The sequence below is a fragment of the Pteronotus mesoamericanus genome, unplaced genomic scaffold (genome assembly GCF_021234165.1).
Source record: "Pteronotus mesoamericanus isolate MK-2021 breed Mesoamerican mustached bat unplaced genomic scaffold, CSHL_Meso_final contig_73, whole genome shotgun sequence".
NCBI classification, from domain to species: Eukaryota; Metazoa; Chordata; class Mammalia; order Chiroptera; family Mormoopidae; genus Pteronotus; species Pteronotus mesoamericanus.
Window position 1 is genome coordinate 3,196,547 of NW_026555245.1, and position 17,748 is coordinate 3,214,294.

The following is a 17,748-nucleotide window of genomic DNA, read 5'->3' on the forward strand; positions in this document are numbered from 1 at the left end:
ATTGGTTTTTGATTTTTATTAAAGTTATGTATACATGGTCAGAGTATTAAGAGTCAGACAGTTTTCACAGTTTGTTCAGGAAAACTGTTGTCCCCTTCTCACTTGCTATTTTCTACAGCCACTTTTAGCATATTTTTGAAGTTAATCTCCATATTTCCAAACAATATTCTCACAGTGCTATGTCTTGATTTTCTCAGCTTTTGTTCTTTTTTAAAAAAAATTATTTTATTTTGTAATATTAACATTTTAAGATAGGCATGTAGTACTTTTCAGCCTTCTTTTCCACCATTTGCATTTTTAGGTGATAAATTTTAATTCCTGTTTTAGCTGTATCACATAAGTTTTGATTTTTAGTATTTTTATTATCTTTTGTTTTGAAACTTTATTTCCATTATGATTTTTTCCTTTGATTCGCTGGTAATGTCAGAGTTGGCTTTAAATTTTATTTCCTGCAAAGCGTTATAGGGTAAGAGGACATAATTCTTTATTCCTATAATCCCTTGACACTTTTGAGGCTTATTTTATGGTTTTAAATTTTGTCAAGTTTTGTTATTTCTTTTGTCCTTGAAAGAATTCTGTGCTTGTTAGACATGGTTGTATATGTGCCTATTAAAAAAAAATTGTTAATTGTGTTGATAGCTTCTTTTCTATTTTTATGGATCTGTATTCCTGTGATATCAGTTACTGTGCAGGTCTTTCAATTTTTGTTACATATTTTTGAGGCTTACTATTTATTGTGTATAATGTAAGTTGATTTCCTTTTGAATTTTTTATTTTTATGAAGTGACTCTCGTTATCTCTAAGACTTTAAGGCAAAAAGGTTTTTAAATATATTAATGCAGTTACATTAATTTTGGTTATATCCCTAGTATCTTTTAAAATCTTTTTACTTTCAAAATAAATCTTTTTAATTTACTTTGATATCCTTAGGTGTGTATCTTTTAAACAGCATATAGTTGGATTAAAAAAATATAGTCTGAGTCTTTGTCATTAACTAGGGCATATCATGTACATAACATTATTCTTATATTTGGGTTTATCTTCATGAGATTGTATTTTGCATTTTCATTTGTTTTTCTCTGTTTTTGTCTCTTTCCTTACCTTCATCTGGATTTTTTTCTTGTTTTACCCTTATTAATTTGAAAGCTATACAGTCTTGTAACTTTTTATTGTAAACTTTGTTGAGGTACAATTTACATATGAGAAACTGCATTCATTTAAAGTGTAAGTTTGAGTATTGACATATATGCAAAAATTTGTTACTCTTGACATGAAACATATATTTACTAAATTCTGAAGTTAGTCAGGGCCTTCTTTTCCTCTTTCTCTTACTTTAAAAAGGAAATTTAGAATACTTTAACTATAATCACCTCCCCAATAAGCTTATAACTCTAGCTTTTAAAAACACCATATGATGATGCTTTGTGTTTTACATTCACTTTTTAAGATTTACTCACATTTTTACTGCCTTTTTGTCATTTACTCGTGTTTTGCAGACCTGTCTCAATTATTTTCCTTTTGTCTGAAATGTGTCTTTTAGTGTTTGACTATCTCTGTTTCTGTCCTTTGGTCAGAATATGTCTTTGTTTTGTACTCACTTTTGAAATTTAGTCTCATTTTTTTTTCTGGCTTATTTATTAAAATCAATTTATTGAAGTTTAATTTATATGCAATAAATTATATACATTTAAGCTCAACAAGTTTTTACAGATTTACACAACTCTGTAACTATCAACCCAGTCAAGATACAGAATTATTTCTGTCACCCCAGAAGGTCTGTCTAGGCCCTTTTATTCAATCTTGTTATCTCCTGCCCAGGGAAATACTGACCTGCTGTCTGTCACTCTAGGTTAATTTTGCCTGTTACAGAACTTCTCACAATTGGAATCATATAGTGTGTGCTTTTCTGTGTAAGGCTTCTTTTGTTCAGCATATGTTTTTCAGTTTCACCCACAGTATTACATGATACGTGATTTTTTCTGTATTGCTGGATAATATTTCATTGTATGATTATACCACAATTTCTTCTTCCATTCTCTTACTGATGAATATTGGAATGTTAGCCGTTCTGGGTTATTATGAATAAAGTTGATACTAAAATCAGTATACAAAGCTTTTTGTGAAAATATTCCTTAATTTCTTTTGGGTAAATAAATACCTACAAATGAAATGCTGGGTAGTAGATATGATAAGTGTATGTTTTAACTTTATAAGAAGTTTTTTCTGGTCACTTCTAGGAATTTTTTTTTAAGCCTCAGGGCTTTGCATTTTCCCAGTAGTGTTGACTAAGTATGGGGACTCTGTTTTTAACTCTTGTTTTGAATTCATTGTCTTTTGGAATTTGTGAGTTATTTTCGCATAGGACCTGAAAAAACTCTTCTCAAAACTCTCAAAATAAAAACCAAAATTCCTACAGTAGCCTGCAAAGCCGTACAATATCTGGCTCTCTTTTACCTTTTGAAGTCATCTTGCTCATTGTGTTCCAGTTATGCTAACCTCCTTAATGTTCTTTGAACACACCAGACTTTTGTCCACTCTGGGTCCTGTGCACTGTCTTTGCTTATATTTCATTTCAGTGAGGTTTCCCTAATCAGTGGCATTTAAAATTGCAACCCAGCTCTGCTCCCCTGGCACTTTCAACTCATAGTAATCCCCCCCCTTCTTTTTTTGCTATAACACTTTACCCTTTGATACTCCATAAAATATATTTGTATCATGTTTATTACTTGTTGTGTTGACAGTCTTCTCCCCTCCTTCTTTAGAAGAATGTAAGCTGCAAAAGGGAAGAGTTGTTTTGTGTTTTTTAAGTGATGAGTTTTAAGTTCCTGAAACAGTGCTTGGCACAAAACAGGCACAGGTGTATTTGTTGAATTAGTGAGTAACAGTTTGGTTGTGATTTCTTTAAGAGGATTTTGGATGATTTTAATTTCTTTTTTTTTACTTTTTTTACATTTTTTACTTATAAAAAATTCTCCATATTTTTGTTATATATAGGAATTATTTTTATAATAGGAAAAGTAAAATAAGTATAATGAATTTTGTTGTGGTTAAATACAGAGTGGAGCAAAAGGAGGTGTACAATTATGAGTACATGTAACATAGAGTTTATTCTTGTATCATTTGTTGTTATATTATTTTTCATACAAACAGTTGTAAAACTAATTTTGCCCTGCCCTGTAATGTGTCTTTTATTAGTGAGATTAAAATATACTGTATTATCCAACTTTAAAATTTTTACATATTAGACTTTTAAAGCAGCATATGAAATGAATATGGTCTTAGTTTTGTTAATACGTTTTAATATTTACAGATAAAAGTTAAAACATATTTTTTATTTTCAAAGGACTATGACTTAATCTCCAAAGAACCAAAGCCTTTAGTGTTTGAGGGAAAAGTACGTGGTCCTATTGTTGTCCCTACAGCAGGAGAGGAAGCTGCGGGCAAGTCAGGCAGTTTAAGAAAAGGAGTTGTAATGAAGGCCAATGTGTCTCCCAAAGGAGATGAAGGTGATAAGAAACCTGCCTTTATGGATCTGGCAAAAGAAGATGTTAACGATAATGACAGAACATTACAACAGCAGCTAGGTGATCAAAATAGAACTATTTCATCAGTCCATGGCTTCAACAATGATATTGTGAAGGCCTTGGACCGAATTACATTGCAGAATATTCCTTCTCAAACAGCTCCAGGTTGTACTGCAGGAATGAAGAAGGACTACAATCTCCCTCTTACCGTCGTTACGTGCCCTAAAGCGTGTCCACACGTGGCTGCTTGTGGAAATGTTCTGTTTGAGGGAAGAACAGTTCAGCTAGGGAAGCTTTGCTGTACTGGAGTCGAAACTGAGGATGATGACGATACTGAGTCTACTTCATCAGTGGAACAAGCATCAGTTGAAGTCTCTGATGGACCAACCCTCCACGACTCAGATCTCTATATTGAGATTGTAAAAAATACAAAGTCTGTTCCAGAATATTCAGAAGTGGCCTATCCTGATTATTTTGGTCACATTCCACCTCCATTCAAAGAGCCTATTTTAGAAAGGCCTTATGGTGTACAAAGGTGAGTTGCAGATTCCTTCTTCCCTCTAAATAAGACCATTGTTGAAATAAGGGCTGTGCTTAGAAAACTGGGTATTTAGTAATAAGAAAATTATTTTGAATTTAAATTATTTTAATTTTTATCCAGCTTTGGGAGTTTTACGTTGTTTTGAAATTGTCCTTGTGCGTTTACTTTATTTTCTAAGCTCATTACTTACTCAGATGAAACCAGCATAATAAACCTGGCCACATTATGGAATCACATACAACATAGCATCAGGACAGGGGACTGACATTGCTGGGACAATTTAGAGATTTTCCCTTTTTAAAAAATAGTTTATTTATTTATTTTTAGAGAGAGGGGAAGGGAGGGGGAAAGAGAGGGTGAGAAACATTGATGTGAGAGAGAAACATCCATCAGTTGTCTCTTGTATGCTCCCTGACTGGGGACTGAACGTGTACACAGGCATGTACCCTGCCTGGGAATTAAACCAGTGACCTTTTGCTTTGTGGAATGATGCCCAACCAATTGAGCGACATGGGTCAGAGTGAAATTTTTTATTTCTAAATAAAAAATTTAGAAACTTTAGATTGAATCTAAAAATGTAAAAAATTAATTAGTAACCTCTGAATAAATATTACTTTAGTAACATTAATTTTATAATTTGAATATCTTTTTAACTTGATTTAGATATATGATTTAAAAATAGCAATATGGACATTACTATTTTGTTGTGAAATTTTGAATTGGAACTATATAGCATAAAAATTTGGGATTCATAAAAATAGTAACTAAAGTTAGTGAATTGTACCAATTAATTTTAGAGATGATAGATAGTATTAACTATTGCCAGGTAGTGAATATTTGGCATATGAATACATTTTTGGTGTGGCTTGACTATTTTCAGTGACTATGGTTAAGATTTTGTGATAATGGCATACCAGTACCTAAAAACCTTTGTATGCTCTTGTCATTAGCATAAGAAGTAATGATAAAAAAAGACCTTACTTTGAGTATTTGATTCTCTATAGACTAAAAGCACTTTTAAGGAAATATCTGTGCCTTTTTTTTACAATCTTTAGCATGTAGTATAATTAATCATTTTTACTTGGCAACTTAGTATATGTTTAATGCTACCAGTTGGCTCCTTGATCCACAGGTGTGGAATCACATACAGCGTAGCATCAGGATAGGGGACTTACTTTGCTGGGAGAGGTGTGTGGGAGTGGGCCTGTTCCTTGGCATCTACTGGTTGTATCACAGACTGCACCATCCAGAGGCAGTTGGCCTCTTAGAGTGTTGGAATGGCCTTCAAAAGGCACAGATGAGGCTCCAGCTCAGGATCGGTTACATGCACTGAATTAGTAATATGGTTTTGTTTCCCCAATAGGAAGAATGAGGCTGGGAAATAGGAGGTGGTAACAGAAAACAAATAGTCCTCCTTAATATAGTGTGCCATGTCCCAGGGGTGGGGAAGTTTATGCTTTCTGTTCCTGTACTTCTGAGCTCTGCAGGGTTAGAAGTCCTGATCGTCAAAGTGGGTACAGTCTTTCCATGACGTACATAGCAAGGGTACAAGTTAACTACAAGCTGTGGTGTCAGCGGGTTACTTTAGATTCTTGTATCTGGCACACAGGAATAGTTGCCCATAGCCTTCAGCCACCATACCTTTGGGATCTGTAGTAGCTTTCATGCTGAGGCCATTGGTCGACCAAGCAGGGTCACTAGAGTGGATCCATTCTTGACCCATGCAGGGGTCTGCTGATAGGCAGTCTTTGCCCTGGTGCGCTGTGTCAGTCTTTGCCTTGGCGTGCTGTGTCGGCATGGTTGATACTGTTGCAGAGCTGCACTGCAGTCCGTGGCTCTTCCTGCTCGGTGTGTTCTCCTCTCTGGGTGTCACACATGCTTTTTGCACAGACTTGAAAGCCCTCCTCACCTACTGCTAATCCCTTTCTTCTTTGTTCTGTGCACATTTCCCCCAATAAATCTCTTGTACATCTGGTTGTGTCTTGGCTTTTGTGTTTCGAAGGACGTTACCTAATGCATCTGGAGTGAGCCAGGATCAGTCAGTGACATCAGTCACTGTAAAAAGGAGAAAAGTCCTTCTTAGTATCACCTCTAAGGCTTTCTACCTCCTCAGTGTCACACTGACCACAGAAGGCACTTCTTTATTTATATATTATTTTTTAATTGATAATAGACTTCTTAAAAAATTGATTTTTAGAAGGAGAGAAAGGAAAGTGAGGGACAGAGAAGAGAGAAACACTGACTGATTCTTGTATATGCCCTGACTAGGAATCAAACTCACAACCTTGAGGTACCGAAATGACGCTCTAACCAACTGAGCTACTTGGCCAGAGCATTAAGTTTCTTTAAATGCTCAGAAACAGTTTCCTTATTACATTGCTTCAGTCTGAAAGGTTGGGTTCTTCTTACTAGCTTATAATATCTGAGGAAAGATCAGAAGGAAGGAGAACTGTGGAATAGGCATATCTATTATGTAAGTTTCTGATTCTCAGCCTTAATTTTAGCTAACAGTGATCCTTATTTTTCTTCATGGACTGCGTGCTTTGAAAGCTTTTCTCAGTCTAGTGTTTCCTTCCCTCCTTTCCTTCCTCCTCCTTCCCCTCCCTACTTTCTTTCTTTCCTTCTTCCTCCTCCTTCCTTCTCCCCGCAGCTATTTCAGGTGTTGGACTTTGTCCCTGCCTGGCTGGGTCTTTTAGAGAATATTATTCCACTGTGGTCTCAAGCTCTACTTGCTCTTTCCCCAGGACTGGGCCTGTCCTGACAGTGGAGGAAACTTTACAGTCTGGGAAATACTGTGGCTCTTCTGCAACCCTCTCCTCTCACAATATTTATGATGACTTCTGTCACCTCATCCCTGAAACATGGACCTTGTGATCACTCTACAGATCTAACCTACAGATTAGAGTTCAACTTTTTGAGTATATTGGGCCACCTGTAGGACTTTTTCCTGAAGTAGTTGATTTTTTTTTTTAACTACCTCATTACACAGTGTAATATATTCCTGAATTTGTCTATTATTTAAACCAGAGCTTTAAGGTATATTTTGATACTAAACAGCATGATGAAAGATCAAAAGGTCAATGGGAGTTGGTATGTATGTTTTTCAGGTAGTGCGTTGGTATGCAAGTTAAGTGCAAAGGAGATTGGGCTCAAGGAAATAAAAACACTGAAATCCCCTTTATCATGGTGGTTCTATAAGATTTTAATGGAGCTGAAATAGTCCTATTGCCTAATGATGTCATAGCAATAATAACGTCGTTGCGTGATGCATTACTTACAGGTTTGTTGTGATGCTGGTTTAAACATCATCATGACTGCGCTGCCAATGGTATGAAAGTATAGCACATACAATTACAGTAGTAGGCTATGCCATGTAAGTTTGTGTAAGTGCACTCTGATGTTTGCAGTGATGAAATCGCCCAATGATGCATCTGTCATTAAGCAGCACATGAATGTAGTGCTCAAGTATATGTGGCTGTAATACTGTCTGTAAAGACTATCTTCTCTGGATCCTCACAGAACACTTAAGTAATGAACACCGTTTTTCAGAATATCTTTATGGTAAACATAACAGTGAGGTGTACTGAATTGTTTTTGTAACATTGCTCTGCACTGGTTGAAACCTAACAAAGTACAGTTTTGCATTGGTCACAGATCATGCGAGTGTTTTTCTGGTCTAAATGGTCTGCACATTTTTCAGACTGTCCTGCACAATTTTTTTTCTTCTGAGCCATACCTTTGATAAAGATTGAATGTCAGTAAGTTTGAGGTTATATTCCCTGAGGGTACCTGGAAAACATTTATTGTTTTGTTTAGACTGGAGAGTCATTTATTTTAATAGGCAGCTGAGGTAAAGGAAAGAGGGATTGATACCTTTTTAAAAGGATTTTTATTTATTTTTAGAGAGAGGGGAAGGGAGGGAAAAAGAAAGGGAGAGAAACATCAATCGGTTGCCTCTTGCATGCACCCAGTTGTGGGCCTGGCCCACAGCCCAGGCATGTACCCTGACCAGGAATTGAACTGGTAACCTTCCGTTTCGCAGACCGGTGCTCAATCCACTGAGCCACATCGACCAGGACTGATAGCTTTTTATGAAACTCATGCTGCTTAACACAAATACATGTCTGAATAAAAGACCATTTTTTCTTTATTAATGAGGGCTGAGGGCAGGGCAAATATTTTCCTCAAGTATTAACTTTAGGTTTAGTTTAATATAAATGGACAATTGTGTCCCCTAAAATACAGTCTCAGAAGTCAAAAACCAGGAGTCTCTAGGCTGTATTCAGCTTGTACATGACTTTGGCTTCACTTGCAGAGCGTTTTTTTAAAACTCATTGCCAACATTTAAAATTTGGGAAATTCCAGGTAGAAATCCAGCTTTCTGGTGTTTCTTAAAAAGTTGTAGTATCACAACCTAACCTCTTTTCTACTTGGCAATAATGAGTTTGTTTTTAGACAGAACCTGTGCTCCTCAGTTTTCCACATTGCCGCCCAGTCAGCCTCACCCAGTTGCATCATATGCTGGCCTGTATGTTTCTGCTTTTGTACCCTATTTTACGTCATGGAAACATTGCTGTAGAACTGGGCTGTTACTGTTTTTTGCCATGTAAAATGCACACTTTTTGCCCAAACTATTGAGGAAAGCATAAGCATGAGCATTAGACATGGGTAGTACGAATTCCATGTTTATATAAATGTTTTAAATTCTTTCATTTATCCTTGTGCATTAAAAATGTAACTCTAGAAAGCAGTAACGATATGCATAAAATAATATCTTGGAATATGATAACCGGTTTTGTTTCTGAATATAAATAAATAAAAAATTGAATTAAATTAAAACAAATGATTTTTTTTTTCCTCTGAAAGTTTGGGCCAAAAACGTGGGTGCACAGTGTACACGGGAATGCATTATACATGGCAAAATACGGTATATCTGCTTTTTAATGCTATTTTTCTTTTAAAACAATTAAACTTGTTAATTTTTGCACTTTTGTGGTATGTACCAATCTTGTTTAATAAATTATGCTGACAAGTGGATGTATTTAATCATTTACCCATACTTGATCATTTTTTTTTTTTTTGGTATGGTATATCAGAGTATGTGTAAGTGCCACCTCTTTCATTGTTGAAGGTCTGGGTGATGTTTATTAATATAATATTAATTAATAATTAATAACTTCTTGAAAGGTTTCTTTAGAAAGAATTTGGCATTTGAAAGTAATAATATTTTGATAATAGGTTTTTTTTCTCAATGTACTGCTTTGTCAGTGATGAGTTTTTTTGGGGAGACTACAAATTAAAAATATATTTAATTGTATAACTACTAGATGAAGAATTTTAGTTACACTTGTAAAAACTTTTAGTATGCTTTTTTTCATGTGTTTATTACATTTTTTAAATATTTTACTGAAAATTTTTAGTTCTTTATTAGAATAAGTTCTTGGCTTATTTTGTTAGATTTCTAACTTACATGAGAGTGAATACACTTTAATCACAGAGGAGGAGGATCTTTGTGCAGGAGACTAGTCTCACATCTGCCTGAAGTTAAGGAGACTTCCCATGTGGAGGATGTTCTTGAAATTTTGTTACTGTAATCATTATAGCAAACTCTTTTTACTTTGCTTTCTCAATAAATGGATTAACCACAGTTCTGATCTGTATTACCAATTTTTAACTGAAACAATTGAGAAATTTAAATTAGTTACGTAACTGGCCTCCTCATTAAGAATAGTTGATGGAGCACTCCCTCCTTAGCCCTGGTTTCGCTTTCCTTGGTTTCAGTTACCTGTAGTCAGCCTTGGTCTGAGAATATTGAATGGAAAATATCAGAAATAAACAATTCGTAAGTTTTAAATAGCACACCGTTCTGAGTTAGGGGGATGAGGTCTTGTGCTGTCTTGCTCCGCCGTCCTGTCGGGATGTGATAATCTTCTGTCCAGTGCGGTCCAGTGAATTCATCACGCTGAATTCACCCCACGCTGTGTGTATGCTCCCTGCCCGTTAGTCACTTAGTAGCCCTCTCAGTTAGCAAGTCGAGTGTCGCAGTATCGCAGTGCTCGTGTTCAAGTCATCCTTATTTTCCTTAGTAATGGCCCCAAAATACAAGAGTAGTGATACTGGCAATTTGAATATGTCAAAGAGGAGCTGTAAAGTGCTTCCTTTAAGTGAAAAGGTGAATTAATAGTACAATAAGATAGATCAAGAGAGACAGCATATTCACATATTTATTACAATATATTGTTATAATTCTATGTTGTTATCAGTTATTGTTGTCAGTCTCTTACTGTGTCTGATTTATAAACTAAACTTTATCCTAGGTGTGTACATAATACATATATTATTTACATATATATTTAGGGTTCAGTGCTATCAGTGGTTTGAGGCATCCACTGGGGATTTTACAACATATCTCTCTTTACTACTCTACTATGAGAAGCAGCTGTGTATTAACTAACACTAGCAGGCACCTTCCCACCATAGCTTTTGTGACCACTCTGCCTGGAGTTTCAGGCACTGGGCTTTGTGATCCAGATCTGTTCTGTTTTATCTGCAGTTTGGTGCCACTTTCAGTGACTGTTGCCTTCCTTCTCTTGAATACTGATGGAAAGATCATGGGGTCCGTGTGTGGCTTTGTCTTTTAGGACAGTGGCAGGGATTTTAGGAATACTCCAGTTGGTGTCCATTTTGTTGGACTATTTCAGGGAGAGATCAGACCTAGAGATCCTGGAGATGCAGGGACCACCCTCTGCTCCCTGACACAGGTGTTTCCCTCCCCTGAACATTTCCTCTCCAGCTGTAGAAGAGAACAGATTCTGCAGAACGTGCAGGCGGGTTGCCAATTGCTTTTTAGCTCAGTACCAGTGAGAGTGGGTTTTAAAAATCTCCTTATATAACCTCTGGCTTTTCAGATTTTTACTGATTCTAATAATGCTACTATCATGTGTACAAAATTACTTGGCTAAGGGCTAGAGTGGATCCATACCATTTCTATGTAGAAAATCATAATAGACATTCCAGGTTTATTTTCCAGAGCCCAGACTTTAAAAATACTGATTTTTTTTATTTTATAGTGATAATATTTTTGTACAAAAATATATAAAGAAATGATCATTTTTATTTTAAGAAATTTTTGTCATTTTACACTTTTTAAAAATCCAGTACTCTGCAGTTAAGTTGTGCTTTGGCATATATCAATGAATTTTGGTCAAACTTCTCTTTTATGATTTTAGGACAAAAATCGCCCAAGATATTGAGAGGCTAATACATCAGAGTGATATCATAGATCGAGTGGTATATGACTTAGATAATCCAAAGTAAGTCTGATTTTTTTTTTGTTGTTCTATTTTTATTAGTTTATTACTGTAAACTGTCAGTGTTATTTTTAAAAGATAAAAAATATCTTAACTTCTACCTAGTTTACTGTCACTGTATTTTCAGCTTTTACAGGGATATAATGGTAATGTAATATTAATCATATTGACTTACATTGCGTATATCAACAAGCTTTTATTTGTTCTTTGGTGAACTTTTAATGGATATAATAAGGTAAAGGTCACAAGTTGATGCTATGTTTTTAAAAAACTAAAATTACTTCCACTTAAGAGTGGAGATTTCCTATGAAATGCTGTAATTTTGTACTATAATATTGATCCTTCATATCCTTAGGAGAGTAGATTACCATCCCCTTTAGAAGGAATAGAAGGTCACCGATTCCCCATAGCCTCTACTATTCTTTGTCTCTTACTCTCTATAAACTGATCCAGACCTTGAAGTTACTAGCCTGAGCTTTGAAACCATTTGTTTGTGATCCTTGATTTGTTAGTGTCATTTACAATTTAGGATTATCACTAATACTACATTTTAGGGTTTAAATAAAAGTGATAAATGAAAATTACAAGTGATGAATGTGGCTATTAGTCATTCATTTCTCAAATGAGAAATTTAATTAGGCTTCAGTGGATTTTCCTTCTTTTTAACATTCTAATCTTTTTGGAAAATTTTGTATTTTACTTATTTGGAGGAAGTAAAGCACTTTGCAAAGATTTTTGTTAGATAAGGGGAAAGCTATATCAAAGATAATGACTGAATCTGAAGTAATATTCTTAAAAATGAAAAACATCTTCTTATTCCTATCTTTTAGTTATTTCAACATTTGTGTAAATCTGTGCCAGGTAGACCAGACAGATGTAGTAAAAACAGAAACTCAAGCATCCTGAGTGTGGTGTATTGTGCTATTTCTAACTGAAATGATTTGGACAAAATCTTTGAGCTTTTTGGAGTCTTAGTTTTCCCCTTATAGATGTAAGCTCTAGAAGAGCAAGAATTTGTATTCAATTAGGGAAACTGTGAACAGTATGTATCTCGTAATAGGTGCTCAGTAAGTATTTACTTAATGAATATGTAAAATGAGGATAATACTGTCCCCTTTTTGGGTGCTAATTAAAAAAGATAATAGATAATGTAGTTATCTAAATTTATAATAATATTTGCACTTGAGAAATGCTTAGTTTGTTAGAATTATTAGTACTTAGTACAGGTCATATACATTTTAAAAAGTAAGTCTGGCCTTTTTAATATAATCACTAGCATATATTTAGAAATGACATTCACTGAGGCAAAAATTCTTAGTTTTATTAAGATTTACTATAAATGTAGGAACAAATCTCTACTTGTAATTATAATGTTTTTGTCTATAAATATTACCCAGAGTTTGTGTTTTGCTTGGGTTGGTTATGTTTCTTTGGTTTAAAAATAATGAGGGTGAGGTAGTAATAGTGGTATATTTTTAATCTGTAGTTTGTTTTTGTTTATATTATTGCTCACCTGCTTAACTGCAGTGTATTTTATTATACTTTAAAATTTTTATTTAGTTACACCATTCCAGAAGATGGAGATATTTTGAAGTTTAACTCCAAATTTGAATCTGGGAATCTGCGCAAAGTAATTCAAATTAGAAAGTAAGTCATTTAAAATTTTCTCATTTTTGTAAGTGTACAGATACTTTATTCATTTTCATCAGATTTCTTTATTTTCTCTTTTCAGAAATGAATACGATCTTATTCTGAACTCAGATATAAATAGTAATCATTATCATCAGTGGTTTTACTTTGAAGTCAGTGGAATGCGACCAGGTGTTGCTTACAGGTTTAACATCATTAACTGTGAAAAGTCCAACAGTCAGTTTAATTATGGTAAGACTGTTTCTTTCCTAATTTAGAGGACATAGAAGTATCATATCTGTAGGACAGAAATTTTTTGAAAAATATTACTAACTTTTAAAAAAAGTTTGTGTTCTTTTGTGTTCTGTGGTTCTCAAAATTCAAATATTTATTATGCATTATTTGAAATAAACTAATCTTTGCTTTGTTGGTGGAGAGTTACCCTTATGGGCAAACCCTTTGAAATGTAATGAGTATGGTTGATTTCATCCAGATTGAATACCACTAAAAATTTATTATGTATGCTGCTTAAAATCAAGTATTCATGTCAGGTCACCTAGAAGAGAATTGCATAAAGCAGTCTTTTTAAAATTTTTATTTTGAATAGATTCATAGAAAGTTAAAAGATTATAGAAGTTGTAGGAAGTTTCCAAGGCCTCTTCACTGACTCCTCCAATGATAACATCATACATGATTTTAGTCCAGTACCAAAGCCGGGATTTGACATCGGTACTATGTGGGTGTATAATTCTGTTCCATTTTTATCACATTTATAGATTCTTGTAAATGTCACTGCACTCAAGATACAGAATACTTCCATCACCACAAAGCCTTGTGCTACTCTTTTAAAAGTTCACCATTCAGCGTGATGTTAGCTGTAGTTTTCTTTAAATTTTTAAATCTAGTTGAGGAAGTCTCTTTACAGTATTAGTTTTCGGAGACTTTATTGTGAATGGATATTGAATTTTGTCATATACTTTTCTGCATCAGTTGAATTTGATCATGTGATTTTTCTTCTTGTTAATATAGCACATTGATTTTTGAATATTGAACCAGCCCTTTTTAATCCATGTAATAAACCTCACTTGGTCACTGTGTATGCTTGGTAATATTTTGTTAAGAATTTTTGTATTTATATTCAGGAGGAATACTGAGCAATAGTTTATTTTATTTTATTTTTTACTGTACCTGGTTTTGGCGTATCATGGTAGTACTGAGCTTATAATAGTATTAGGGAAATGTTCTCCCCTCTTAGTTCCTGGAAGGGTTTGTAGAGATTTGGTATTGATTCTTAAAACATGTGGTATTCTCCAGTGAAATTATTTGGGCCTGAAGATTTCTGTTTTTGTTAGTCTTTTAAATTAGAAATTCAGTTTCTTTAATAGTTTTAGGGTTATTCACATTATCTATTTTATCTTGAGTGAGTTGTGGTAGTTTGTGCTTTTTAGGAATTCATCCATTTCTTCTAAATTGTCAAATATGTGTAGAGTTGTTTAAAGTATTCCCTTACTGTCCTTTTGATGTGTGCAGGGTCTCTAATGATATCCCATATTTCATTCCTGATAATAGTAATTGGGTCCTTTTTTTTTTTTTTTTTTTTGTCAGCCTTGCTACTGGCTTGTCAATTTTATTGACATTTATAAAGAACTAGCTTTTTGTTTCATTGGCCTTCTCTATTTTTCTCCTGAGGCAATTTTTAAAAACTCTGGTGTTCTACCAGCAATAATATTAAATTTATAGCCTAATTTAAGGCTATGTATTTAGTACTTCAATAAATATAAAACTAAGAGTTATTTGTCAGGCACCAGTCTTTATAGTCAAATATTAAATCAGTGGAAAATAATATAATTGTATAAACTTAAAATCAGTAATTTAAAATTGAAACATCAATTTTCAAGTATTAAATCTGATAATTTTTGGGTAAAAGAAAATAATTCTTTTTCTGGCATCAAAAACCCACTTACATTGGGGGTTGAGGAGAAATATATATTATGCATGATTAGTTTCAAAATCTCAGCGGTCTCAGGTTATTTGTTATAAGGATGAAAAGCTTTTTTTTTTTTTTTTTTTTAAATCCTCACCCAAGGACATTTTTTTCATTGCTTTTGGAGAGAGAGAAAGGGGGAAAGGAAGGGAGAGAAAGAAACATTGATGCTGGAGAGAAGCATTGATTGATTGGCCTTGCTCTCGAATGTGCCTGGATCAGGGATCGAATCAGCAGCCTTTTTGTTACAGGTTGACACTCCAGCCAACTGAACAACATCACAGGGCAGGAAGAAAAGCTTTTAACAACTAAGGCATGAGATACCATAGCATCTGTTTCAAATAAATGTTCTATCTAAGCTGTTAAAGACATGAATATGATGATGCTCTTTAAGGTGGCATTTCTGAAAATTGAAGCTTTCAGGAATTGAAGAGATTGGTCCTAATTGCCATTATTTATGTGGAAAATAGACAATTGTATGCTCTAGATAATTACTTTATATGTATGGCATGAAAGCTTTAGTCAGATTCACTAATTTAGTGTAATTATAAAAGATTAGGTAGCATAATACCTGGTTTAGTTATAAACATTTAAAAAATTTTTAAATAGTTTATTATTTGTTGTATTCTTTCCACTACCATTTATTCCCCTTTCCACCTCCATCCACTCCCAGCCCCACACCAAAATCACCACACACACTGTCGTCCGTGTCCGTGAGTTCTTTTTCTGTTTTGCTTGATCCCTCCACCCTTTCCCAGCCATCAGCCTGCTCTCTATCTATGGGTCTGTTTCTGTGTAAATATTTTTAAATGTCTTGAAAATATTTTAAGTAATCTAATTTTAAGGATTCAGTGTTTTTATTGATTTGCATGAATAGCTATATGAATATTTTTGATAATCTATTATTTTTGATTTTTTAAGTGTAACCACTAATCATTGAATATCATCCTTCTTAGAAACATTTGTTGACCTTAAATGTTCATATAACATCAAATATTACCTTAATTAACTCATTCAAAATACCAAAACAAGTAAAGATTCTTGTGTTTTCCCTATTTAACGTCTAAGTGTACTGCTAACATAATATTTAAAGGAGAAAAAGACAGTTGAGTAAAGGTAATTGTATTTGTATTTTGAGTGCTCCTTAAGAGTAAAATATATACAGGCATATTTATTGTTGAAATGATAATCAGGCCAATTTTCAACTTGCAGTGCTAAGGTGGATGGCGTTTTTACTAATTACATTTTTACACTTTTGTAAAATAATACTCTTAGTATTTTAAACTTCATTAAAAATTTTAGTTTTTTAAATTGAAAGCATACATTTTGGAATGCTTTATATTTTGAAAAGATCTGTACTTCCGTATTATAAATGAAATAATCTCTTCATTTAGTGCTATTTTAAATTTAAAATGAGTATAATTCTACAGCTAAAACTAAAACAATGAGACAGATGGCTACATTAAAAAAAAATTTCTCCTCCTTCTTACCCCTTGTCCTTTGGATATTCTTATATGTATATCACACTTTCCAAACTCACTTTGTGGAGAATTTGGAAAACAGATTTGTGTTACGAAGAAAATTAAAACTATCAACAACATATCAATTCAGAGATAATCACTTTAACATTTGTTGTTTTCTTCCAGCCTTTTTTATAATGCAATATATGATTTTTACATATACATAATTATATATTTATTTTCAAAAATGAGAGTCATAACCTATGTGATTTCATAATCTGTGTTTTAACCAAACATATTATCAACATTTTTTCTGGTCATTGAATATTTATCTGAAACAGTTTAATGGACATCCTATGCAGGTACTTTAACTTATTTATCCAAACCTTTCTTTGTTGGAAATGTGAGTTGTTTTTAATTACACTATTTCGTATTTTAAATAATGCTGAGATAAGCATTTAACTAAATATTCGTGTATATTATTATTTAGTTACAAATTCACAGAAGTGGAATTTTTCATCTGCTAGGTGTAAATGTGTTTTTTTTCCTGATTATGAAAGTGGATTTTTAATATAGGAAACTTATTAAATTAAAAATACTTTAAAAGATTCTAAGGAAGGAAAGAAAAGAGAAAATCTACTGTTTAGTATTTTATTATCCTTAAATTTATTCATATTCACATAATTTTAAATTTAAATTTTACCCTTTTGTAAATTTTGGATTTCAGTATTAAAGTTTGTTTGCAAACTAGATATTTTTTACCACACAATTTATTTAAAAACCTTTCACATGCTATTAAATATTTTCAGCAACATCATTGCTAATATCTGTACAATATTCTGTTGAGTAATGTACAGTAATTATTTAAATAATAACAAATTGATGGAAATTTCGTTTTCAACTTTTCAAAATTAGAAGCTGTTCTGCAGTAGATATTTGTAATTTTTGTTTTTGCCTATGTTTCTGATTATTTTTTTGTCATAAATTCCTCCTAGTAGAATTTCTCAAAGAAAATGAACATATGTTGCTGAAGAATAGGGAAGATGGATACTTACAGTACTGGTAGGAGTATTAAATTAGTTCAGCCTTTTTTGAAGTGCATTTGATAGTATGCCTTCAGTGTTTATATTTAACTTAACCCATCCAGGATTTATTTTCGTATATTTAATGAATTGGGGTCTAAATCGTATCATTAGTGGTGAAGCTGAAATTTATTCCTTCTCCAAAGTTTTAAAATGTTTTTAATAAATTTATTGAGATATTTGTCAGACATTCATATTTATAACTCATTTGCAACTCT

At 33.3% G+C, this 17,748-nt stretch overlaps 1 protein-coding gene across 4 annotated transcripts in view; it reads left to right on the plus strand.

Annotated features, from left to right (window-relative positions):
* AGTPBP1 (ATP/GTP binding carboxypeptidase 1) overlaps window positions 1-17,748 on the plus strand; it is a 147,096-nt gene that overhangs the window by 87,121 nt on the left and 42,227 nt on the right. For all 4 annotated transcript variants that reach the window (XM_054582945.1, XM_054582944.1, XM_054582946.1 and 1 more), the window contains 4 exons: window positions 3,344-4,059; window positions 11,295-11,378; window positions 12,936-13,022; window positions 13,108-13,256. In XM_054582945.1, the coding sequence (XP_054438920.1) occupies window positions 3,344-4,059; window positions 11,295-11,378; window positions 12,936-13,022; window positions 13,108-13,256 (1,036 nt within the window). The remainder of the gene's footprint in view (window positions 1-3,343; window positions 4,060-11,294; window positions 11,379-12,935; window positions 13,023-13,107; window positions 13,257-17,748) is intronic.